Raw genomic sequence first — 27,723 nt, 5'->3', positions numbered from 1 at the left:
TTTGAACATCAGAAACCATAAAGTACAATAATGTCATCCATGCAGCGACTTATCAGTTATCTATGTCACAATGCTAATCTAATTCTTTATTCCTCACAGTAGAAGGTAAGTCATTCTATATGCTGATGCACTTTAGGGGCTGTAACTATATCAAATTTTTTTTCGCAGTGGGGCGTACCACATATGCCAATACTATGATGAAGCACCATTCTACGAATATTCCTGTTGTGATGTTACAATGCACTTAATCCCATAAAACACAAAATAGAATTATTAAGCTTCGGAGGAATCTAGCTCTTGACTGCACTGCTCCAAAACAAAAATAACTTCACAAAATGTCATTTATATAGACTCCCACAAAATAGCCCTTATTTTGTTTTTAAGTAATGGCAAATGGATAAACCCCAGCGTTTGGCATCTACTAACAGTCTGCAAAAGAAACAATATTATGGTTAGGCAATAGAAAACAGAGTTCACAGTGAGATTTTTTTTTCCAGACAATACAAATGTTTACAAAAAAAAAAAAAGTTTTGGAACATTGCCATGGCCATATGCTGGAACTTGAAATGCTACCTTTGGATGGAAAGATATTTTTATTATTCTGATTTTCATGGATGATGAAAGGAAATTCCCCAAAGCGTAATGTTTCGTCTTATCACTGTTCACTGCAGCAGGAGACATGACTTAGTAACTGCTATCAGCTGCGTATCTCTAGCCTTCCTTTATGCTTGTCTGACTCTCATGCTGGCATGTTTACCTTATGACCCAATGTACCCTGACTTCCATGTTTACATTACGATAACCATTCTTATATACTTTTACATAAGCACTAGGAATTGGTGTACTCACTAATGTTCTGAGCTTTTCTGTAGAAGCATATGACACAGAGATGCTACAACTAGTGCAAAAGCATTACCAGTAGACAGGCTTTGACTGCACACAGGGTTCTAAAACCATTTCTTCTTTTAGAAAGTACAAACCACTATGTGTATTGCACTGGTTTACAAAATTATCAGCACCTATTCCCTCCTGTCTCTGCATAGGTGGCCATGATAGCTTGCTTCTGAATCCGTGTCTAATACCTACAAAATGACACTGCCCAGTTACAGCTGTTACCTTTTATGCGTTGTCTGGTATTTAAGATTACAAAATCATCATCAATGGGCTTTAGAATAGGAACTGCATTTTATATGGAATGGTTTGATCATAAATACACTTGCTTTTTATAACTTTGGGTTTTGCTTTAATACTGTTCAGGAGGGTGGTCATTTGTTGTTTTTGTATACATAACTGAGGAATAATATAAATGTTGGCACAGATGAGCAGATTACTGCCATTACCATGGGATACTGTTGAGAAGTTAGAAAAATTAATAGAAAATGTGCTGTTATGATGAATAATAAGAAACTACAATAAGTGTTTAATTTCTTAAAACTTCTCTTCTATAAACAGCAATAACCAGTAACATTATATTCTGTCCAGGAGATACTGAAAGTCTTTTAGTATTGTACACTACCTTCCTACACACACCCATACCTCTCACTTGTCCATATTTCTGCCTACTTGTTCTGACTCAAAAATGACGGCCAATGTTAAGAAATTGCTTCTTTCTGACTCACTGCTTGGCTTACGCTTACGTTAATAAATGGCTGGTTGGTTATAAAGCTAGCTCTCTTTTTTTGGTTTTTATCATCTTAGGAAATGTCACTTTGAGGTGGGGTATCTGCTGTGATTTTCAAAGCATTTGTAAGCATTTTCTTGATAAAGTTGTTCTTTTCTCCCAAAATCAATATGGTTGAAATAGTCTAGTGAGGGCAATCGTATCAGCTGAAGCTGGAGACTGGCTGCTTCAAGCTTCCATTGAGTTTAAGAGGGATTTTGGATCTTCTTGAAATTAAATAAATCAATCAATAAATAAATAAATAATTCTGAGATCAGAGACAAGTGAACAGTTGCCTGAAATGAAGGCTTAGTCTCAGCTCCAGGCCCCCAATATTGACAGAAAACGGAAACAGTATCTTTTGCACAAAACCCCAACTATTTGCCATTATCCTTTTTTACAAATTCAGAGAAAAGTATAATTCTTAAAACATGACATGGAACAAGTGCTACAGCAGAGTAAAAACGCACTTGTTGATTGTTGCTACCAGGGAACATTTAGCGTCTGGTGTGTGCATATGTGTGTGTGTGGGTGGGGGGGGGGGGGGGGAGTAAGTGCTTTGAATAAGATAGTGGAGAAGATTTTACACCTGCCCCAGGTTAAGTATATTTTATTTTATGTTCTGATTCACAACAGATAGTCAATACAGCAATACTTGCTTTACAGTATGAAACAGCAATGATAACACGATACCAAAAATGCATACACAGTGGCACAAAAAAGTTAGCAACATTTGGACTTCCACTGCAACAAAAGAGTGAATGAACTCAAGTGGTGACAATGTTGGAGAAGTCCTTTTTCGATAGATTGTATGGCTTTCTTCCTGTAAGATTATTAAATTGCCTTGAACTAGGGCATATCTCTTAACCTGTAAGTACAATAACTCTGGATAAAGCTAAAAAATAATTGGGGGAACAAAGCCATCAAAATAGACACAAGTTTTAAATGATTGCTCTTGTCATCTTAGAAAGTTGATCTACTAAAAGATTTTGCATTAGCATGCATGTCCTGAAGGATACAAAGTCTGAAACTCAAATGTATGTTGTTATTTAGTGCAAGGGTGAAGCTAGGTGTATTCTTTGTACTCTATTGAGTACAGTTTCGAGATATAACTTAGAGAAACCATAGCTTTTTTAGACAATACTATGTCCACAACTATCTAAATTAAGGCCTGCAATAAGAGTTACAAAGATTGATAACATATATATCTAACGTTTTTAGAGGGAAACTGATGCAAACATTTAAGTGCTTGGTGGGGCAGGTAACGTGTTAAATTTTTAACTACCAAATGGGTTGGGGGCAACGATAACAGCACACAAGTACAAAATTTAAATTTTCTGGCTACAACCCTGAAATTTAGTGACATTAACCACTGATGATTTGCCAGAAAATCCCACATTTTATCAGGAACAGACCAAAATAAGAGGCAAAAAACCTGGACATTCTGCAAAAATCTGGACAGCTGAGCAGTAGGTTTGTTGGTGTGTGTGTGTGTGTGTGTGTGTGTGTGTGTATATATATATATATATATATATATATATATATATATATATATATATATATATATATGCTGTGTTTCATCCCTGGGTACTAAAGACAGAGCTAGATAGAGAGTTTACAGAACTGTCCTTTGAAAGATTCAGATATAGTTATTACAGTGAAAAAGCACGTCATCATAAAATGCGTGATTTTGAGAGAAAACAAGTGGGAGTATAGTTACTAAAAATGTCATAGTCTATAGAGTTGTATATATTGCTTTGCTGAAAATGCATGTTGCTGCAAATCCTCTTAATCTATAAATTGCCTTAGTGGCCAACGGCTCTGTATCAAGAAAGGAGCCCCAGTGCTAGTATGTATACTTAATTTTGTCCAAGAATAGTGGCTGAAGAGGTGAAGAGCTCTGCAGAAAACATTAAACGTAAAAAGTCAATGCAGTTCGTGAGTTCAGTTTGACTAATGCTGGCCAGATTTTATTTTGTTGGAAGGCTACCGTCAAAGCTGCAATTAACCTTTTTTTCTTTTTTAGGAAAACTCCCGCGATATGCCTTAGTTGATAGTACATAGTCTAGGCTTTTACTGTCTTTTCCAAATAGAGAAAAATGGGAAACATGAATGTCATAATTAACCGTATGCATAAACTGCAAAGGAAGCAAGTACACCTGCATTTACTCAGCGTCAGCCGTCAAATTTGGATTTTTAATCTAGTACATTATTTAACACGTTCTTAAGTGGCATGCTGTGATTTACACAGTTTTGGCGTTTAGTACACGATTTATCACAAACGGTAATTGTCATTGCTATTCGTTTCATTTCGATTGCGCGATGTGTTGCTAGTTATTTTTAATCAGCGTAAAAACAATAAATGCAAACTGTTATGAATACACTTTTTTTCTATGACAAAATGTATAAACACAAATTAAAGTCTGATGACTATATGATAGCTGTATTTTCAAAAAAGTTTCAAAATCTTGCTAAGAATGTATACTTCGAGGACTTTCAACCATATTGCAAAACATATACAGATAATAGTGGATGAGCGATCGTATAAAATAAATACTTAAATATATACTTGTTTCTGATTTGCAACTAACCTGTTCACGGTTAGTAAGGTGAATAAAGCGCAGGAAGAGTATCACATTAAAAAATCCCATGGTTAGTAAAACCGGAGCAATGCTGTTCGGGTATTTGTTGTATTTCACAGCATAATGAATTCAGCCAAGTACAGGAACTCATGCAGGAATCTGAAATGGAAGGGTGCTGGATAAGCTGCCACCCAACAGCTTCCCGGGTCTGGGTCGTGCTTTAACTTTAGCTCACAGTCTTACACAGGCTTTTTTACTGTTCCCTAAAATGTCAGAAGGTTTGCAGTGCCCACAGTTCGTGCCTTGCCAGATGCAGCTCCTGCCGGAGAGGCATCCAAGAGTTAAAACTTTCCTCGTGCCGGCTGCAACCTCGCACTCTGATTGGCTCGAAGTTTGCAGCGGGACTAGGGGGCGCCCGCTCCTGTTGGCTGCAAGTTAGCCGTGGGGTCTGCCCCTTGTGTGCTCGGAACCTGCGGGCTACTCAGTTCTTACTGTTTGCAAAGGGGCTGCTCGTCTGTGTACCATGCCAAGGTATAATTAAGTGGGTTGAAGGGTGCGCGAGACGGAGACAAGCAGACTCGGGAGCACCAAGTTCGAATAGCCTCCCCAGATTCAGCCATCCAGAGCCGCCATGCTCTGCTAGGACTGCTGCAGCTGTTCTACGAGTCTCTCCTTCCTTGAAACTGCGGTTCCTGCTTAGTTGTTTGCCTTGACTTTGGGCACCCAAGGAGCTTTGTTTCGGGCAAGTGTGAGTGAGCAGCTGCTAGTGCAAGGAATCACTCAACCGATGAGACTATCTTTTATTAGAGGAAATATGATCATTTTTTGTAGCTAGAAAATACTTTAAGCAGTATGAACACAGCATCTTAGCTTACTGCACTGTCCACAATTTATAATTGTTTCAGGTCTTGGTTTCTAACGGCTATTATTGTAAGTCTGACTCCGTGGAATAAGCGAGGTGGATGCAATGAAGAGAAAGCACATGGAGTGTGGAGTTTTTCTGGATATAAAGCAGCACTGAGCTCAGGGATGGAAGCTAAAAAGCTGTCGGTGGTATAAGGAATAGATTGCACGTAAGTGAGCCTTTGCTTCATCTTTTTTCTGTATTTCTGTTTATTTATTTATTTTTTTACGTTAACCACCTTGTCATTGTCTTTGGAAACAAAATATGTCTGGATGGTGGACCACTGGGTAATTCTGGGTCCCATCCCACGACGGCACTAGTTCTCAAATTATAAACCTACTACTGTGAGACAATTTCTCTGTGATGTTTGAAGCCTGCAGCTTCAAAAATTAAGCTGTCAATAATTAACTGTATATAACGGTATCAATCCCATTTTAGTTAGCCCTTTATTCCCTTGTAGCACACATGGCTATTTAATGCAGTTACGGTCACGATTATAGCATTTACGTGCAAGTCTGTAAAGTACTGCTGAATATGCGGCCCCACATTGCTGTACTTGGGGTTATGTCTAAGCTGTTAGTCATTGGCAACTGGCTGTCTATGTTATGGAAGGCTGTGAATGTTTGGAATTAGGGGGGTTGCAGGTGAAATGCCTTGTACGATCTGCTTTCTGTCAGACTCCTTCATACTTCTCAACTCTCAAGATGCTCGCAGAATGACCAGATTTTTCTGTCATATTTTTGGTCTGAGACTGTACTTCATACAATTTGTAGTTTTCTGGCAAATTACCGAGGATTGAAGTCACTAAGTAATGACAGACATTTCAATTTCAGATTTCATACCCTTCAGAAAGTGCATGCTAATGTAAAACCTGTTGTTTTATCAACTTACTAGGTTTGTAAGAGCAATATTTAAAAAGTGCCCATATTTTTGGGCCTTTGTCTCCCCCCATTTGTTTTTGGCTTTGTTTAGAATTCTTGTGCTAAGGGATTGAGAGGTATGGAGCCCTTACATTTCTTTGACATCACAAATGTCTGCATATTAAACATATTCTTAACATCACACTTACATCATCTACCCTATACAGTCTTTCTTCACTTTTGAATTTTTGCAAATTTATCTCATGTTTACTAGTGATACACACTTGTATTAGAGGTGCACTGTAACTGTTAAAATGCTGACGGTGATAATTTCTTTGCCTTCTACACTGCACAATTTAAATCAGATTTTAGTAGTATGTAAAGGTTCGTTTTAATTTGGGCACAGTTTTAGTAACTTTTTAAAACTATATGTACACCAGAGAAGCTCTATGCTGGATCTGAGGTGTAACTACGAAGGAGTGTAACTTCCCAGTGATGTACAACAGTTAGGGGCAGCTATACTGATATTCATTTTGCATGTACCTGTGAGGGAAAACTATCTCTAGTCTGCTGTGTTCAGGAAGCATGTCAACAGATCTGTGCGTAGTTTTGATTAAGTTGTCAATTTCATATATTGTGTTAAAGGAGACCATACGCTGCTTATGTGAAACTGCTATTCACATGCATACCCTTTTTTTTAGTAAGACACCTGGTGTGCGTCATAATATAAGCACTGTTGTCTAAAATTTTCCCTTCTTAGCTTAGCTTTTCTTTGCTGCCAAGAAGAAACAGGCTGTTAGCATTGCTGTTGATAAAGTAGTCTGTTACTGTCAGATTATTTTTTTCTGTGTTAAGCAAATAATTTATTCCCGTGAATCACATCAATGTATTTTCTGAACTACAGTTGTCGTTGTACTATTGAAAGATTGAGCCAGAACAGTAACATGTTTGTTTGCTTATCATCAAAGTATTCAATTTATTTTGAAAATACTGAGACCTTTCCTTAAAAGTTAATGCAAACAATTAGTTTTAAGTTTGACACATTTATCATTTAATACCATGAGGCTTGGCTTCTTAGCATGGCTTTCTTCTTAGGTGGAGGTCAGTACCTAGAGAGATGTTATTTAACTGTGGCTAAACCCATTTTCAATTACGCATACACATCATGTAATTCTGGATTATATGCACACATACCTCTCAATTGTACAGATTTTTTGCAGAATGTCCAGATTTTTGCCAAATATTTTGGTCCATTTTTCATAAAAGTGTGTTTTTCTGGCAAATTAGTGTCAAATCACTAAAGTTTGAAGTTAGAAAATAATGACAGACAATTGAGTTTCAGATTTCATACCATTCAGAAAATTCATGCTAATGCAAAACCTGTTATTCTACCAGCTTTCTAAGTTTGTAAGAGAAATATTTAAAAATTGTCCCTATTTCTGGGCATTTGTCCCACTTTTATTAATGGCTTTGTCCATATTTCTTGCTCTAAACGGTCGAGAGGTATGGCACACTACTGTTTATAAATGTTTTAAAACTCTTTGTTAAGACAGTCTAAAGAAATTTGTTCCAAATTAACATTTTCATTTCAGTAGTTTGTTCTTGCATTTGAAAACTGACCAAAGCAATGTGTAGATTTTAAAATGTATTTGTTTAGTTCCTTGAAAATAGTTAAAAGTTGGAAGGATTTTCTAATACTCTGGGATAGAGCTAAATTCACATATAGCTCAGTCAGACTTTTTTAGTAACAGGTATTATTAACATACATCAAATATACATGTAATTGTTTCTTAAACTGTAATGCATTGGTATTTATATGCAGCAAAATATTAACATTTACTTGCAAGTTCCAAAACTGTGCATTAAGGTGTGTAACCCTGCCTTACTTTTACGTCATGGCATTAAGTATGTAAACTAAGTTTGTTTTCATGATGTACTCTCTCATTAATTCTACTGCTACAAATGTTGTACATTTTAGGTTATACTTGAAAACAGGTATATTTATTTTGCAATGCACAGAGCCAGCTACAAAAAGCAAATATACTCTGCCTGTCTTCAAAATATGACCTGTTGGATGTGTCTGTTCTCGGCTAATATAGTTCTGTCCTGCAAAAATTTGTGAACTGCAAAAAAACTGTACAGGTATGCAGTGGCTAAAACTTAGCGATTGCTTTTTAACTTCTTTTGGTTTCCTTAATATGTGTTCTTATTTCTAGTTTTATTTTGCATCTAGATTGTTATACTGACTGGAGGAGACAGTTTACAGTTATGACCTGAGAGTTTATAACGCAACAGTAGTTGATGGAAACTGTGTTAAATAAGAATATTTTATAAGTAAGTGTGAGCATAGGAGGTACAAACGTAAGCATCCTTCATAGAGGTAAATTGATAGCAGCCACCACAGGTATGGGATAGCACATAATCAGATTCAGACAATTTAATAATTAATGAATGAGGTGGTTTTAGACAATCAGAAGTTATAAGTAAAAATGTGCCCAAGCAAGTGGGATTCCATAACAAACATTTAATAAAAACTCAAAATGTACACATTAGCAGCAATGATTAGAAGAATGTATATCAAATGGATTAATGGATTACTTACATGGCACCAAGATTGTGTTCCCCAACAGACTACAGCTCTCAGTACGTGGTAGTTTATTATGGTGTGATATTTAAAGCATCCCTAAGTTGTGATTCTGAGTTAGAATAATATCCTGTTGGTGTTATAATGTGGCGTAATATTCAGCATTTGACAGTCTGCAGTAGTTGATAACTAGCATTTTATTAAGACAGTTAAAAATCATTCTGTTTCTAAGATTCTGATTTCTTGTTATCATATACTCACTACTGCTACTAGGATTCTATCACTTCATTGTAATTTGTTTTATTCATTTATTTATTTTTGATATTCTTAGAAGCTCTTTGCTGTGTTGCACTTTTATCTCTTATCTTGTAGTTGTGCCTCAGACTGTGTTGAGCAAACCACAAAACCAGTTATCAAACTAAAAAATTTAAATAGAATAGAGACAGATTTAAATAGTATTGTCAAAATGAAATACCGAGGTAGTGTAGACAAGGGTAGGTTACTGGAACCTGGGATCTGCCAGTCTGAATAATTAGTGGCAAACAGACAACAACACAAGGGAAAACATCAAGAAATCATATAATCATGTAGAAACGAAGTAGTGGAGATGGACATCAAAGCACCAGGTTAGACCAATACATTTGTAAGTTATGGTGAAAACCTTTTTGGAACTAGATACAGAAAAGTAGCGTGTGAGTCCTTCAAGTTGGAGCTGGATATCAGGTTTGTTTTAGGCCACGATACAAAGTAGCATCATTGACACAAAGCAAGACCTAAGGGTTTTGTGATTATAAGGTTAGGTTTCTTATAAAGAGGATAAAGTCAGGGTTGAGGACAAGAGCTTCTATTCTCTCTCTTTATAGGTGGACATAGAAGAGCATGGATTTGTTCTTAATCACCTACGAGTTAGTTGGTACATTGCTGATTACCCAGGAGAGGGCAGTACTAGATAGACCCATGTTGATTCATTTTCGATGTCGAATTAAATTGCTAGCAAATTCAAAAGCTTTAGCATGATCATTGAACACCAGTCCCGTAAGGAGGCCAACACCCATAGCATGCTTAATGTTACCTATGGGTCACTATGGCATTGGTAGCAATACAATGTTTTTCTCAAGCAGTGCCATATAAAATGGAGGAGTAAATAGTGACCACAATAAACTTTACTAACAGCAGCTTATAGTTGCTCCAGGGTAGACAGACCATTTCCAATGTCAAATCCCTCCCTTAATTTGCACAGGAGGATCCTATCTGTGCAGCAGCAGTAGGGCAGTTTTAGGTTGGACTGAGATGAAAAAGAGCTACAGGTCAGGTCTTCAGACAGGTTACAGAGGAATGGTTGCAATGACTGTGAGTATCATCAGGGTGGGAACAGCTAGTGTTGTGCAGAATCCCTGTGCTTGGAGCAGGTGTTTTTTAAAAGCCAGTATTAACTCTGTGTTTGCATAAATATCAGCTCAGTCTCGGAATAACACTTTTTTAGAAATAACTTCTTTTTGTTTTGCATTTTAGTCACATGATGCTTGCGCTTGCATTTCTACCTCATTTCATATCCAAATAGGAGGTCTGAAGACTTGTAAGCCCACCTACCAAGATTTATTTTAACCTTTCTATTAGGCTTAGCAGCATGTAACCAGCTGGTATGCTGATCACAGAAACATTTCCTCGGCTTTAATTAATATATATCGAGGAGGTTGTAAAGCTCACTTGATTCATTATTAGTAAAGAAAACTTAAGGCCAGTCCTGAGCAGCAAGGGAGGAGCAAAAAAAAAGATTTATTTATTCTCTGGTGTCACTGAAAAATAGCAGATGAGAGTGCTGGGGGGTTAGGGGTATGCAAGTCATAACTTACAGGGAAATGGACATAAGTGATGTCCAGCAAGGCTGACTTAGCATATTAAGTAACATAAAGTTGATAAGTGTACTTTGGGCATTTTTGAAGGTTATTTATATATGAGTAGTTTCTACCTGTTCTATGACAAATTATCTTGCAGATGTTCTACAATGGCTTCAGTGGAGTTTTATCATTTAAGAGATGCATTGCCAGACAGATACAGCTGTATACACTCAGAAATGGAGGAGACATGCTTAAGGATGCTCTTGCATAATCAGAACCCATTTCTGGAGAGGGGTATCAGGAAAAGAGACAATGGCTTGTCTTCAGGTAGAATGGGTGAAACAAAGAGAGCCTCTAGAAATGGGTTTATATAATTGGTGAGGCTCAATGTGTCTAGCTACTTTTTGTCTGCCCAGTGGAGAGAGTATACATTAAGACTAAAAATATGAGAACATGAGAAGTTGAGATCCAGGCAGATGGACAGGCAGACAGACAGACAGTGCATGGGCAGTAGAGGGAGATACAGGACTGGAAATCTAGAAAAAATATGTTGGTATGCAAGACGTATAGGAAGAATGCAAGTGGACAGAGGAGGGGTTCAGGGAAAGAATTTAGATCCTTCCTGTTGTTGAGGAGGGAATGATGGAAGAGGTGTTTGTGGGCAGGATAGGTGGAGGAGAGGGGTAAATGTGTAAAGAAGGTAAATGAGATGGATGTTTCAATGAAATAACACAAGTGAGGATGTTAGGCCAAATGATTTGTGGCAACTGAGGAAACAATAATGTGGAGCAAGGTGGTACTAATTCAGTGTTAAGAATTAAAATCCTGTAAATTTACATCATCAAAAGTAATTCAGCAATGAGAAATTTAAACAGTAAGATTTTGAGACAAAAAAATGGGTTTATGGGGGACTTTTCACACCCAAACTCCACCCCCTCTCAGTCTAAATGTTCTGACGCTGAGGCTTCATAGTATCATATAAAAACAGTACATTTGTTTATTAGAGTACTTTCCAGAAATGGAGCAAAGACTGATCCAGGCATATGTAAAACAGGTAGGTATTCTGCTTAGCCAGTTTTACTAGTTTAGGATTACTTACAGTAGTGTGATGTCATAGGTAACTGCTAAGCAATCAGTCTACTGACCAGTACAAGCCTAGCCAATAACCTATATTCAAAAGTTCTCTCTAGCCTCCAGAAGGGCAACACAACATTGAGGGAAAATTAGACACTGTCCAGCCAATCAATTATCTGGGTTTACCTTGAAGAAGGTTGGGGTGCAGAAAATTTAGTTTGAGTTCACAGGACACACATGCAGAAAAAAAAAATTTTTTTTTTTTTTTTTTGCATGCAGGTTTCAGCACTTAACCGTATTAACTTGAAGCTAGCTAGCACCTGGTCAAAAATAGCACCTGGTTGTCTGAGTTGCTTTCTAACAAACAGTGACTAGACAAATCCAATAACAAAGTTTTCCTCCTAAAAGAATGTTTTATACCTTACCTCGATGATTTGTGACCTTGCGATTAGTTCTAATAAGTATAAGTTGGTAGGCTGTGACATTGCTGCATGACAAGTTGTTGGGCTCTGTTCCTCCTCTTTTGAATCTTTATGATGAGTATGACTTTTTTTTTTTTTTTTACTGGACTTAGTCAGTTGCGGTTTGCTAGAAGGTGACTCAGTTAAACAAATAAAAACAAACGGAACATAGTCTACTTAAATACTTACCTGCAAAACTATAGAAGTGGCTTGCAAAAGTGACAAACTGTCTAAACCCTTGACTCTAGACATGATAAAACAACCGTGCAGAAAAATATGCAGCTCAATTTAATTACCCCTGCCAAAAAAGCAAAATGAGATACACGTCAGAGTGTAGAATTTGCAGAGCTCAGCAGCTGTCTGTCTCAAATTAGTGCTAAAGTAGTTATCACAGGTTACATGGGAATGTACTCAGGTTTTGTTGAGCATGACACAGATAAGCATACACAAGATTCTACTTTGCCCTTTACAGCCCTATTTAATTCTTGTCAACACAGTAATTAGTCAATAAACTGGTTGAAACCCTTGAGTTTCACTTTTATGTTTTGTTAAGCCATATTGTGGTTTGCCAGATCACTGAAACGGCTAGTTGTTTCTCCATACACTTGTAGCTGCTGTCCCTGTGATTGTTCATTAGTTCTGTGTGCATTTCTTGTAAAGTAACAGTGTAGGAAATGTCATCAAGGGTTGAGTATGAAGGACATCAGCGAGACTAAACACAGCATGGTGACAGGCAGTACAGGCAGGAGCGGCCTTAGGCCAATTGGTACCCTAGGCCAAAGGGCTCCACGGCACCCCACACCACACTACCCGGTAGCCCCTTCCTGGTTTGCCTACGCCAAATATATACTGGAAAAGTGCCCCTGCTGGACCGGCACTCTAGGCGGCCGCCTAGTTGGCCTATGCCTAAGGCCGGCTATGAGTACAGGTTCTATGATTACTTGCACTGACCGAGGAGATTTGCACATCACAATATCAAGATGCACACCTTAGACAGTACACACAGCTGAAGTTTATTTTCTTTAGCAACATAGTTCAGAGATTATGCAACAATAAGAGAAGCTAAGTAAAACAAAATATCCATGCAAACAATGGACAGTAGCATATCATACTACATATTTTTTATGTGTTAACAACTAGTTTGTTCTGATTGCTGTTGTATTCCATAGATCATCATTAGGTGTATACCAGCGCCTCTCTTTTTTTTGACATACCAGCACAATACTTTTCTTCATTGGTTGTATAACTCTTGCTCATAGGTTGTACAACTCTTGTTCATTGGTTGTATAACTCTTGTTCATTGGTTGTACAACTCTTGTTCATTGGTTGTACAACTCTTGTTCGTTGGTTGTACAACTCTTGTTCATTGGTTGTATAACTCTTGTTCATAGTTTGTACAACTCTTGTTCATTGGTTGTACAACTCTTGTTCATTGGTTGTACAACTCTTGTTCATTGGTTGTACAACTCTTGTTCATTGGTTGTACAACTCTTGTTCATTGGTTGTATAACTCTTGTTCATTGGTTGTATAACTCTTGTTCATTGGTTGTACAACTCTTGTTCATTGGTTGTATAACTCTTGTTCATTGGTTGTACAACCCTTGTTCATTGGTTGTACAACTCTTGTTCATTGGTTGTACAACTCTTGTTCATTGGTTGTACAACCCTTGTTCATTGGTTGTATAACTCTTGTTCATTGGTTGTATAACTCTTGTTTTTCAGATTGCATGCTGTCTTTGCTTTTTCCATTGAGGATAAGGCATTAACGTTAATCTTCATGCTTGTTCATGTACAGTGACACCAGTGATGCTGTGCCCTGTGCAGTACTGTTCTGGTCTCCTTTCTTTCCTGTCCCTGTGTATGACACACCTCATGAGTGTAGGCATGTCTCTCCCTCATGATTTTATGCTGTCTTCTGATGACTTGCTATGCTGTGCATTTCCAAGACTTTCAAAAACTAAATTACTCATTAAACACACCTCTGTGAAGAAAGGAATCAGGGCTTAACTGATGGCCAGTAGCAATATCTAGATCAGACGTCCTAAGCTGACACATCATATATTGTGCGTGTATTGTGTATTTCAGATAAATTTGTTACCCGCCAACATAGCTTTACCGCTACTCTTAATTGCCTTTATAATGCTATACCTTCACATGTTATTTAAGTGGTATTTCACCTCTGTTCCTGTTTCCTTGACAAACTCATTTCAATAAATATAAAATTGTTGTGATTTTTAATTATCATTTTGCAAAAATATGTTGCAGAAATTGCTTACATAAAGCAAAGAATGGTGAAGGACTAAGTGTGTAAACTTAAAGAGATCTGATGGGGTCCATCCTAAAAGACATCCTGGTAGCAAATCAACAACTATAAGAGAGTTGGGAATCACATTTTACTTAAGATGTAGGCTGAGAAAGGCACACTGAAGTTTTCCATTGTTTCATGTGGCAGATTCTGCAGATAAGAAGTCTATGGGTTTTAATGCAGGTCTGTGGGATTTCCAGGTCACCACAGTAGGGCTGTGAGGTCCATATATAGACATAAAACATCAAACCCATACCTGATGTACTTTGTCAAAGTTTTACAGTGAATGTACATATACATAATGACTCTGTATTGCATTTTTATTTATTAAGTAAAATGTGGGTTTTGCAAAGTGAAAGCAATATAATTCACTGACATTTATAGAATGTGACCTGGTTGCTGCTTATGATGCAGAGGCATAAGTGGAGAAATGCATTTTATTTAAGTCATCTGAACACTAAATCAACAAACTACCCCTCCCCCTAGTTGTAACACAGGTTTTGACTTGTGTTATAAGTGATTTAAACAAACTATGATCCTGCTTTGGGAAAAAGTACTATCTTTTGAGCTCATCAGTAGTTCAAATTAGTAAACTAATGATGATGTGCAATTACTTTGTCTTGCTGGAGTATTGTCTATCCAGAGGGCATACAGCAGTTAAATCAAGGAGTTTACAAAAGACAGACATTCCAACAATGTTTAGAAAGTGAAATTTCAAAGCAAGAAAAGCAGCCTCATAATTAATAGGAGGGATTCCTTGTCTCTTGTCTACTCCTCCATAACAAGTCTGGTTTACTGCTGTGAGTTGTGAAATGTCATCCTGAGAAGAGCAGTTCATCTGATATTGTCTGTAGCAGACATCAGTGCCCGCAAACAAAAGGTTAGCCATTTACTAAAAGCAGGCAAAGTCCAATCTGAAAAAGTAAGGTCCATTGTAGCTAGCAGAGAACCTTTAGGCAAAACTAATACCAATGAATTTAGAAGGGTAACATAGTGTACTGCATACCTCTCTACTGGCCCAAATTCTCAGGAGTGTTCCTTATTTTTATTTTTTTGCTTTGTAATTCCACATAAAACTGGTGATGTGGGGAGAAAAGGTAGTGGATTGCACTTAATAACAAAATGACAATTATTCGAATAATACACTTCAGAAAATGCATATTAATGCACATATTCTTATTCTGTCAACTTTTCAAGTTAATAGTTCTAATATTTTTAAAAAAGTGTCCCTGGTTTGGGTCATTTGTCCCTGATTATATCTGGATGTGCCCCTGATTGTGGAGGTAAGAAGTTGAGAGCTATGATGTACTGATATTTTATTACTTTTGGTAAGCAGGCGGATGCCCTGTTAAATCTGTTTCTCATTGCAGCCCCTGATTGCAATGACTATGGAGACGCAAATGAAATACTAGTGAAATAACTTCACATATACCTGTTAACCTACAACTTCAGTTATATTGTAATCAACAGAGTGCAAGTTTCGAAGAACATTCAAATTCTGTTTGTTGCATGGGGCATGGTAGAAGGTGGTAATGGTCTCTGACCAGCAAGTATTCAAAAAATAACTATGGCTAATTACATAGTTAACTCCACTTAATTGTTTCGTCAGTTTTGCCTGCTACCAGCTCAACTTTTTAATTAAGCCTCGCACAAAAATGAGTGACTTATGATATCTTTAACACAAGAATATGAAAAAAAGATAGAAATAGTTTCATAGATAAGTACTAGGCTATCTGCCCTTGTGGGCCATTTTAAGACTAGACAGTTTCACTTTTTGTGCTTTAAATGACCTATCCCATTTGGCTATAGACTGGCCTTTCACATCCTATGGTTGATAATAACATATTACTCCTAATGAGAATAACTAGGATCATGCCATAGATAATTTGTAGGGACCCGTGCATGGGTCCCAAGGGATAAAGCATTCAGGAGATGCCTCTGTCCATTTGTAGTACAGGGGGCTGTCCTGGGATAAATTTTCTGTTTTCCTTCCATAGATCTAAGTTACATTTGAATTTGGAAAGGGATGAACTTTGCTTTATGTGGATGGGTAGTCATTTCCAGAGTAGCGGTATCCTCTGCGAGATATATGTGTCCCTGCAAACTGTTCTGTTGATGTTGTAGAAGAGGTTTAGATCCCTAAATTGAGTATTTCGGATGCCGTTTAACATGCTTATCTACAGTAAATACATCAGTAATGGATCGGAGGATCCCTTGTATGCCAGACACAGGTCACCTCTTAGCATCCTGTAGGATACTCAGTATAGTGACAGGGCTCTGAGTTGGTCCATGTAGGACATGTTTTTAAATGTAAAACAGTTCTTCATAAAATGATTGTAAATTGTAATAGAACATAAAGAGTTTTCTTTTCCCGACTGGTGCGGGCTGCTGCTAAAAACAAAATGTGTGCTTTAGGGGTGCCTAAACAAAGTGCTGTGGTACAAAAGTAAAATGTTCTATACTAGTATCTCTAAATAATTCTAGTAATATGGCTTTAGTGTTGCATTTTCATTTTTCTAATTATTTTTGGGTGGCTGGGTAAATAAACTGATATATACAGATAATTTTTATTCACAGTGTTGGAAAACACAAGAAAATAGCTATGCAGGGGTGCAATCGAGACAGTAGGTAATAGAAAGCATGTACATTTATGGCTAGTACAGCATTTTATAATATGTTATTGCACACAACTTGCAATATAACACATTTCTATTTTTAAACTATCAGCTATGCCTTTGAATCGTGCTATTGCTGGGTCTTATAAGCCTGTTGTAATGTTTTACCACAGAAAGAACAGCAAAGTCCACTGTTTGCTGGGTTTACCTCTGGTATCATGGAGAAAGGTATAATTTGTCTATTAACCCAGAAAAAGGATTATGCCATTGCTACATTTTTAAAGAGGGAAGATAATACTGATTCCTAACAATTATGAAAACTGCGAATTGCCAGTAATTTAATATTAATTATAAGGAATAGAAGAATCAGAGCAAAGGTTTATTGAAGCTGTGTTTTTACCTTTTTATTGGAAATCTTCAGTGTGATGACTATTGCCACTATAAGAATGGGTGAGAATAGTAATTTGAATTAGTCATGTAATGGACCTAAAAGGTTTGGTTTTGTAAAATTTAAAAGAAACCTGGCTTCATCAGATGAGCAGCCATTGCTGTAGGAGGGCTGAGTTTTTAAGATGAACATCCACTTCACAAGTTGTTGTGCGTACCCCAGGAGGGAATATTTACATACACCTCGATTTCCACTTTATTTTAGATATGGTAGTAAATTCCAGAAGCATTCTGCGGTGGTGGTGCTGCGGTAGCGTTGTCGCCTCACATTAAGACCTTGTCCTGTTTGATTCTCAGCTAAAGCGTCTTCTGTGTGGAGACATGCATGAATGGGCGTATCTTTGTTGAAGGCTGTACGTCAGGGCTGGCAACTCGGTACGTACAAATCTGCTGCCAATCATTAGCAGACCGGTGTTCCGCTGTGGCGACCCCTAACTGGGAAAATCCGAAAGATACAACAACAACAAGTAAATTCCAGAAGCATAAAAAAATACTTTCAGTTACATACAGATGAACTTCTTCCTTTTGTGTTTCTTTTTGTTTTGAAAACAAATTTTCGTTTGCATATTAGTGTTCCAGTTCTCCTTTTGAAAGGAATGTAGGATGCACAATGCTTTTAGGGTGCATGCAATGTCACACTGACTCATAACTTGGTGTATGAAGTGTACTTTTGGGCAGGTTAAAGGCAAATGTTTCTTTCAGTATGTTTCAGTTGTTTCTAATTGTTTTCTTGCAGACTGAAAGAACCACTGCAGTGCCTTTGCTAAACTGGACTTGTAAGATGGAAATCCTCTCACTTGCCTTCATAATTCTAGGGACAGTGGTGTTGTCAGATTGTGCAAGAGGTGAGTAATGTCCTAAATACAGGTGAATGTTCATGTTTTGCTCAACATCTTCTATCCTGATATTGTTTTTTCACTTGAAAGTAACATTAAAATTGCATTCACTCTGTGCTATCATAAACTATATAAAATGAAATGTATTTAATGGTTCTACCATGTGTATATGTTAAATTACTTTTATAGTCTGCACAAATAATGATAACATACACCACCAAAAGATAAGGGGTGTATTATTATTGTTCAGTTGCTTAAATGACAGTACTTTCTGTGAGTTTTGCATGATATGTGTTAAAATCCACAAACAACTTCCAGTTTTGGTTGTCCATTTAAAAAAAAACAAAGACATTCCTCGTTGGCTCATGAGTTAGTTACTTAATCCTTTACAAACACCCTCTGTGCTTCCCCAGTGGCAAAGCAAACAAACTATTCACCTGATGTCTAAACTGACAGATGGAAACATGATTATTTTTGTATACCGCCTCCCAGGAGCACTTTTTTTTGTCAGCACTGCACAGAGCCCCATACAGAAATTCCTTAAAGGAAGGTCCTTTATGGTTGTGATGCATATTCAGTAACAAATGCCTCCCCTTACTGCAAACATCTATGTTGACTATTTAGAGTTCAGCTTAAGACTGTGGGCAGTAGCAAAGTTTGTTGTTTTTGAAAACAGCAGTGAAAAAGATTGTGTTAATTGTAGAAGTCTGAGCAACCTTGAAGACCCAGTGCAGTACAAAAACTTGAATGAATTATGTGTTACACTTTGTTCTTGGTTATGCTAGGTGGGAGGGATATTGACAGAGGCTGAAAGGGATAGGTTTATTTGGCAGTTTAGTTTGATGACAGGAAGGCCCACTGTGACATAAGCTGAGGACCACAGGCAGATAAGAAAACAGTGCTGACCATGTCAACGGGGTTCAATATGTCACTGCTATTCTTTTCTGGGAAAGAATGCTGTGTTTGTTTGTGTGCATGTGTGTGTGTGTGTGTGTGTGTGTGTGTGTGTGTGTGTGTGTGTGTGTGTGTGTGTGAGTGTGTGCGTGTGTGTGTGTAGTCTGTGGAAGGGAGGGGGCATTCAAGGCTGGCATATGCATTAGAATTCACTGGGTAAGGTATGTTTCTATTTGAAGACTACAGGGTGAGGTAAGAAAAATGTGTACTGTGTCTTCATGGAATGGGGGTGGGGACTCTAAGGGAACTGTTGCTCATTATTTTCTACAGTGTCAGATTTGCATAGGAAGGTAGGCCTGCGCAGTAAAGTGGTGTGTGTGACACTTTAAAAAATTCAAGGCAAACTTCTTAAGTGACACATGATTGACTGAAGATGCTGAAGAGGAGATGGAAATCTCATACAGGTGTTCCATGACGTTTAATCTGTGTATTGCAAAAGTGTAACCAGCTACATGTGTACTAAACTGAGTACATTGTTTGTACTCATGTCTCACAGGAATTATGGCCTTTAGTGGCGAGGAGATGTTTGCAGCTGTGTAAGCATAAGACTGCAGGATGGATGTGTATGTAAGTTGTTAAGAAACAGGGCTACTCATCTATTTTTTTTATGACTGAAGAGGTGAATAAGTAAAGAGTAGAACAGGTGATTAGAATGGTTAGTGTGAGACACAGAGAAATGTTAAGCAGTGAAATTTGTGAATCAGTGAATAAACTGCTAAGTATTCTCATTTCTGTGTGTGAGGTGTTTCTGTTACCTATCCAATTAGTGAAAATTAAGGAGAGTATACTGTTTTAGAAGTTATCTGAACAGACTTTTCCAGGTTTATGAAATATCAGCTTTTACTTACAGATAACTGAGCAGAGTTGCTTTCCATGGTATTAAATTAGGACAGTGTGTGTGTGTGTGTGTGTGTGTGTGTGTGTGTGTGTGTGTGTGTGTGTGTGTGTGTGTGTTGGGGGGGGTTCATACTTGCTCCATCTGCCATTGTGAATACGTAACAAAATCTCTAGTTCAGCTGCTTTGTCTAGAAAAATGTTTACTTCTCAGTGAAGGACTTTTAGCAGCTTCCATTTAGCAAAAGGCAGTATTTTTATGCACAGTATCTTAACAGTCATGCAGATTGGTCTGTTTCTTTCTGCCCTTGAGTCCCTACATTCCCTCTCTCTCTTTCTCTCTGTCTCTGTATGCATGCTCTAAATTTTATCATTGGAACACTGGATTGCCTGCTGAACCTGGCTACCATTCCCTTTCTAAACTGGAGGGAATAGTACAGCAGTATGAGGAGACTGGACCTGAGAGCTGCAAGTGCTGCAAAGAGAAGTTACTTAACTTTTGTTACTGGCTACAATCCTACTTTATCCCCAAGTGTGTGCATGGGATGCTAATCTGACTAGCTGGATGTCTAATAGATGCATGTGAGGAATGTCTCAGATCTTCACCGGAGAATGAGATGGGGATACGTCTCATGCATATATGCATATATATCACACCTCTCCAGCTAACAGTGTTATTGACAAATTCCTTTGTTTATCTTTGGTGTCAGATAAATTCAGCAACAACTGCAGTACACTTTTTGGGTTAATTGAACCTTAGTTAGCTACCGTTTAAATGACTTGATATAAATGCACTGCTTGGAGTCTCAATTTAAGTCAGTAAAAAACAAGCAAGAGAAAACACTGTAGTTGGTTTGTTTTGTTTAAATGTCTCTGAAAAAGAACTTAACAAAAATGTATTTGCCCTCTGCTTCTGTTTGGTATATCATGTACCAGCTATTCTGTACTTGTCTGTCTTGTCGCTGCCTGTTTCTAAATCATTATCAGCTTAATGTCTTCTAAACTACCTCCTTTTGAGTTTGCATTAAAATAATGCTGCTGTTTAATTTAGTAAGGTAACTTAATCCAGTGTGTGTCTATGCATTTATATATATATATATATATATATATATATATATATATATATATACATATATATTGTTTTGACTTGCTCAGATTTTATTGATTTACATGAAAGTACATGCCAAAAACAGGGGTGCATTTCCATAAACTACTGTTCCAGAGAATTTTGCTACTGTGATGCAGTGTGGGTAGAATAATAGTGAACATGTAGGGTTGGTGTCTTGTAGCAGGTGGTTCTCTCTTTCATTCATGGCAGAGGTGCCTTCTCTTTGGGGATGCATGCCCTCCCCTCTATCTGCATGGATACTTTCTGTGGTGTTCGATTTCTAATGGCAATTTGTTGTATAAACTGAGTTGAAATATTAATCAATGACTGGTATGATGGCCTAAATACTGAAGAATGTACGTGGTCATTTTGATTCTAGCAGCCAGACTCCCTGAAAAGAAATTCTGTGATTTGGAGGTAAAGCTGCGCTCCTAAATGTAGCTGCTGCAAGAAAGTTTTCTTGCCCTACAGCATAAAAGTGTTTTTCCCCAGTCACTAATCTGGTGATGATGTAATATGTTTGGGGTGAATGCTCTATTTATTACCTGTAGTTTCATCATCATTATTTGCACTCAGACACGTGAGACGTGCTTCAGATCCATGCCCCTATCGCTATTTGTATAATTTCCCCGTGATGCTTTGTGAGTGAAGACGGTGTTATGAAATGAAAATGAATCCTTAGACATAAAGAAAAAAATGCAGGATTATGTAATTGCATATGCAGCATTTGTTTTGTATCAGAATGCATTTTTAGTTTATAAATATTAACTCTGTAGAAAAAAATACCCTGCCTTGCAGGGAATCTGAAAGTAAATTATACATATTTTGACTTGTGGTATGACAGATGTAGCAAAAAGGGTATTGCAAAATACAAAATTAAGTTTATCTAGCAAAAAAAAATACTGGAAAAGATAACATTGAGTTAAAAATTTATACGTGAACCTTTAGAAGCCTGATTAGGGAATATTTGTTGGTACATTTTTTTTCATGGTTCTGCTATGAAAAGTCTGGTTATAAGCTGACAAGGAACAAAAATCAGAAATCAGAGAATTTGCTCTCAGTGAAGTGAAGGTTTAGTATTTATTACAGTGGGTTTGTAGTCACAAAAGAGGAAAAGTTAAACTGAACATATTGGTAACTTGTAAAAGCCAAAATTAAAATGAATATTTCAGAATGTGGTATGATATGCTTTGACTGTTTTTACTGATTACTTATGATTTCCTATAATCATTAAAATGTTCTTTTCATGATTTGTTAAATTCTCCATTTTATTTTTTTTTCTATAATGCAATAAAAGGACATAATGAAAACGCAGATAGTCATGTTTTGTGAGCCTGTTGTTTAAGTGATGCGTATTGTTAACCATAGCCGTACCTGTCACACCTGCTCTGCTGAATGACTTCTTTTTAAGCTGCTGTAGCATTTTTTTTTCACTGCTTACATAAAAGCTATATTATTTAGAAATGCACACAGCTCTAGACTATGCATGTAGGTGATTCTTATTTATTCATTTTATTTATTTGACATTTGTTAACTGGCTTAGTCCAACTGAGCCATATGGCCCCTTTTCAGTGGAGATCTGAGGAGAAAAGCTCCAGCATACAGATTAATGAATTACAAACTAGAAATAATATAAGCAGTTGATACAAAAAATGACATGCATTGAGAAAATAAAAAGGTACATATAATATACGACAGTGAAGAACAATATGGCTGAAGTAAAAAGAAGTACAAAAACATAAGAAAGAGATGAATTGAGGAGTACAACTAATAATAATATACATATATGAGGCAGAATAGTTGGTATAAGCATATCCTTTACACGGGAGCATCATAGCTATGTCATTATGTGGCATTTCACAACAGATTGATTGTTTTCCAGGTTGACATGTACAGTGAGTAGAAGTTCAGGGATGAGATAGTGAAGTTACTGCAAATGGTAGAATGGAGGGAATATGATTAACATATTATAAAATAGTAGAAACGTGGTGGAAGTAATATGGAAATTAGGGAGCATTATTGGGATTTTCTTCTATAACTGACCAGTTCTTTTTAAATGATTTGCTTCAGCTAGATTGTCACTGAAAAACTATTCCTCTTTGATTTAGTCTACCTAACCAGGTATCAAAAGCATAAATAAATGAATAAAAAGATAAGCAACATGTGATGTATAGTAGCATTTGTTGGGTTGATTTAGCTGCTGGCTGCTTTCTGTCTTTAACCTAGCCTCCCCTTTACTCTGTGTTTGCCTTCATTTCGTCTTCCTTTTTCTGAGTCGTCCTGTTACTTCTTTCTGAGTGCTCAGGTCGGTATCATCTGGAGGCAGTTATCGTTATCTGAGTGCTCAGGTCGGTATCATCTGGAGGCAGTTATCGTTATCTGAGTGCTCAGGTTGGTATCATCTGGAGGCAGTTATCGTTATCTGAGTGCTCAGGTCGGTATCATCTGGAGGCAGTTATCGTTATCTGAGTGCTCAGGTCAGTATCATCTGGAGGCAGTTATCGTTATCTGAGTGCTCAGGTCGGTATCATCTGGAGGCAGTTATCGTTATCTGAGTGCTCAGGTCGGTATCATCTGGAGGCATTTATCGTTATCTGAGTGCTCAGGTCAGTATCATCTGGAGGCAGTTATCGTTATCTGAGTGCTCAGGTCGGTATCATCTGGAGGCAGTTATCGTTATCTGAGTGCTCAGGTCGGTATCATCTGGAGGCAGTTATCCTTATCGTTCACTTAAGGTTCTGCAGGTCGGAATTAGTCTGGCGCTCCAAAGACCCCTCAAGTCATCTTGAAGCTGTCCATAAAAAAAGATGTGGAATTCCCTTTATACTACAAAATTGCTAGTATTGTGCGCTTCATTTAGTGAACTAGGCATATAATTCTTTCCCAGGAGAAAAAGCACTTAACACTTTCATTTAGTTATCGTTAGCTTGTTCACCTCATGATGCTGATCGGTACCCCAACACGTGCCTATGATGTGCCTTTCTTAGTGTTCCCCCTTAGTTATAAGCCAGATTGTGTACTTTGTATTTCTTGTCTGTGAAGTTGTCATTGGACCAATTTACTTGCATTAGCAATATGCCATGTATTTTAGCTACGTGCATTTGACTATTGTTATTTTAATCCAAACATAGTAACAGAAAATAGCAGAAAACAATTGTTTATCCCCTACCCCAACTTATTCTCTTTGCTTCCTATTCTGTTGTAATACTCAGCTAATCTACTGCTTTCAGAGATGCATTCTTTTTAAGTTTCACTAATTCCACTACTTTCAGAGAACAGCTCTTATAGTTTTCAACCACTTTTCTGTTAAAGAAGGGCTTCTTAACATTTCCCATACAATTGCTTGTGTAGACATCCATGTTTTTTTCCTATGCTTAACTCTTCACTTGGATACACCTAACTGTTTAAATTTTGCCTGGAAATCACTGATACCTACCTTGAGTTTCAGTAAAAGACAGATCATTTGTTCTTTCAGTATTAATAACTCAGAAGCCATTTTTGTTTATACCACACATGGTAAAGGAAATAAATACACTGCCTAAACATTCACACTGTTCTTTTTTTTTTTTTGGCCAACACCGTAATAAAGCATTTGAACTTGTCAGAACATACTAATGGCATGGTCTGTCATTTTTGGTATATGCATCCCTTTTTATAGCAGACCAGAAAGAAAACCTGTTGACTAGATATAAGTTACATTGTTGGTGACCGAGTTAGAGTAGGTCAACAGAGATGAACATGGAGGCAGGAGGGAGGGAAAAAGGAGTGTGACTGTATGAAGACAATGAACAGTAGTGAACCAGCAATAGCATTACTGGATTCTGTTGTCATCTACATGCTGTTATATGCATGTGCTTGTCATCTACATGCTGTTATATGCATGTGCTTGTCATCCACATGCTGTTACATGTATGTGCTTGTCATCCACATGCTGTTACATGCATGTGCTTGTCATCCACATGCTGTTACATGCATGTGCTAAGTGTTTCATTAAACGGTGCAGTAGATATGGTTTATATGAGACTAGTAATAGTGATGGCTGTAATTCTGGTGGTCTATACTTTGGCATATACACACCCCACTTGAGGGCTAAAAATGGCATGAATGGCAACGATTTTTTGAATGGAAGATTCTATTTTAAAATATTCCAACTGAATCAGTGTATACTTGTAATCTTAACTACCTGAGCTGTCATTTTTCTGTGAATGATCTCAGACTTCTTAATTAATTATTTAACTCTCAGCCTATAAACATGTGGTTTGTTAGAAAAAGTTGTGTTGAGTGAGCACATTTTCGTTTCACTTACATCAAACATGCTGTTCATCGAACTGTTCATACTGAGATCTCGGTTCAGTGAGGATCTGGAAATTTGCCCTTTCCTCACTGTAGTGTGACCTTGGAGTTGGTGTATATAATTACCGGGGGTGTGGTGGGCACAGCCCCCCACGAGAGCAGATTTTGATGAACTGCATTTCCGATTAAATGCCGTTCTCTGAACTGTCACTTCGCTAAAGTGATATAGACCCCAGAAATACTGCACTGAACAGCTGGTATGTGAGACATTCTTAAGCTTTAACTGAGCTGTTCTACATAACACTAAAAGAAAAGCCACATTTTCATGTAGAGCAGTTAGATGTGTCATTTCCTTCCTTACGTATTTGGTCATATTACTATTCTTGTGTGCATACTTTACTTTGAAATACTTTATTCAATGATTTTACTCTAATAGATTTGTCTGCTTTATGATATTGTCTAGGAAGGTTTTCTTCTTCTTTCAGCTTTTCCCGGTTAGGGGTCACCACAGCGGATCACCTGTCCGCTCATGATTGGCAGTGGAGTTTTTACAGTGTTGAGTTGCCAGCCCAATGCCTAACCTTCCACAGAAGGCACACACACACACACACACACGCACACGCCCACACACACACACACACACACACACACACACACACACATGCACTCATGCACGCCTAGGGCCAATTTAGAGTGTCCAATCCACCTACAGCATGTCTTTGGGATGTGGGAGGAAACCGGAGCACCCGGAGGAAACCCACGCGACCACAGGGAGGACATGCAAACTCTGTACAGAAGGCACCCCAGCTGAGGATCAAACCGGAGAACCTCTTGCTGTGACACAGCAACACTAACTGCTGCACCACCGTAGCCGCCCCATGATATTGTCTAGGAAGGTACAGATCAAAATTCAAAACTAAATTTTGGCTTTATGCCACCATGTCAAAATTTTTTTTCAGACACCTTTATTGAATTATTACTTGTGACATAGGCAAATTTACATTCATGTAAACGTAATCAAACTATATTAACATAAACATTATACTTCACATATATTGCTAAATATCATGTAATCTAGGCAATATTACATAAATTATTCAATTCCTGTCTTTTAAATAAGAAACGTCTTTATTAAACCATCACTTACTACATAGGCAATCATACAAATGAATAAAAAACACACCGACATAATCCTAGTTGCAAGTATTTTGCATCACAAACCATACTGCTACACTCCACATTGCAAACATTATACATGACTTATAATCTACCCAATCCTTCTCACTCAAACATTATATAGCTGATTTAAGTCCTGCCACCTTTTAGATCTCATTCCTCCCTTGTATGTATTGTTCCCACAATTCCCATTTTTTCCCATGTAGTTTCCTCCTACCCTTTTCTAAAGATCTCAGTTCCAGTTGTTTTATCCCTGTTACTATATTCACGACTTCCAGTATAATTGGTTTCGATTTTGATTTCCTTTTTCTAGTAATTGTTTTTTTCGCGGCCACCATTATTAGACACAGCAAGGCCGTACCATGTCTAGGCAATTCTGATTCTGTATCATAGCTCAGAAAAATCATCTCCCTCATCAGACCAATCCACCCACCCAGCATTTCCGGTAGTGTATCCCACAGGTAATCTCTAAAGTCTGTCAAATCACTGTGCTCCCAGAAAATATTCTTTCCTTCCCCTTTACACCTCTAACATTTACTAGAAAGGCTACACTTTGCTGTGAGGGAAAGGTTAGTTTGCTTTTTATTTGTTGTATTTGATATTACTTTATTGCCTTTTTCTATTTTGAATACTGTGATTTGTTTTCTTTACCTTGTGTTTTACTTGTATTCTACTTTTAACTGCATATTAAAACTAGAAACAAGACCACAGCTCTGTCTCTTGTGAGTCAGGCAGAAATAGTTTTTCTCACCTTCCCACCCAGTTACTGTTGTGCTCTTAAACATCACTGTCTTTCTAGTTGCCTGTCCATTATGTTAATTTGACCATATATCTCATTTCCTCTCTGTTTTTACTGGCTTGTGAGAGTAAGCACAAAATTATCATTTTGTGAAATCACTCCCCTTCAACTATTTAAATTTGTTGGCCATCCTACTGTATTGCATAGTACCAGAATACAAAAGTGACCACCCCCTTTCAATCTATCTTGCTGTTTCAAAAATAGTGACTTTCCACTAAAGCTTAACTTTTAGACAGGTAAAACTTAAGTTATCTACTTTCATATCTAATTCTTCTAGTGCACTCTACAGTGTTTAGGATAAACCCTTTTTGTTCATCTTACATCTTACCTTTAAACATCTATTGCAAGAGTACCAGTTATTGGAGAGCCCACATTCTGCCTCTCAGTACTCAT

The 27,723-nt window shown here is 37.4% G+C and overlaps 1 protein-coding gene across 1 annotated transcript in view; it reads left to right on the top strand.

The window, feature by feature from the left end:
• Positions 1-4,682: 4,682 nt before the first annotated feature.
• Positions 4,683-27,723, top strand: part of FGFRL1 (fibroblast growth factor receptor like 1) — a 752,908-nt gene continuing 729,867 nt past the window's right edge. Inside the window, exons 1-2 of the mRNA XM_044062327.1 lie at positions 4,683-5,315; positions 18,067-18,175. Of these exons, the coding sequence (XP_043918262.1) occupies positions 18,112-18,175 (64 nt within the window). The 5' untranslated portion in view covers positions 4,683-5,315; positions 18,067-18,111. The remainder of the gene's footprint in view (positions 5,316-18,066; positions 18,176-27,723) is intronic.

The sequence above is a fragment of the Protopterus annectens genome, chromosome 2.part1, assembly GCF_019279795.1.
Source record: "Protopterus annectens isolate FY-2018-M chromosome 2.part1, PAN1.0, whole genome shotgun sequence".
Taxonomy (NCBI): Eukaryota; Metazoa; Chordata; order Ceratodontiformes; family Protopteridae; genus Protopterus; species Protopterus annectens.
This window is presented reverse-complemented; position numbering and strand designations above follow the sequence as displayed.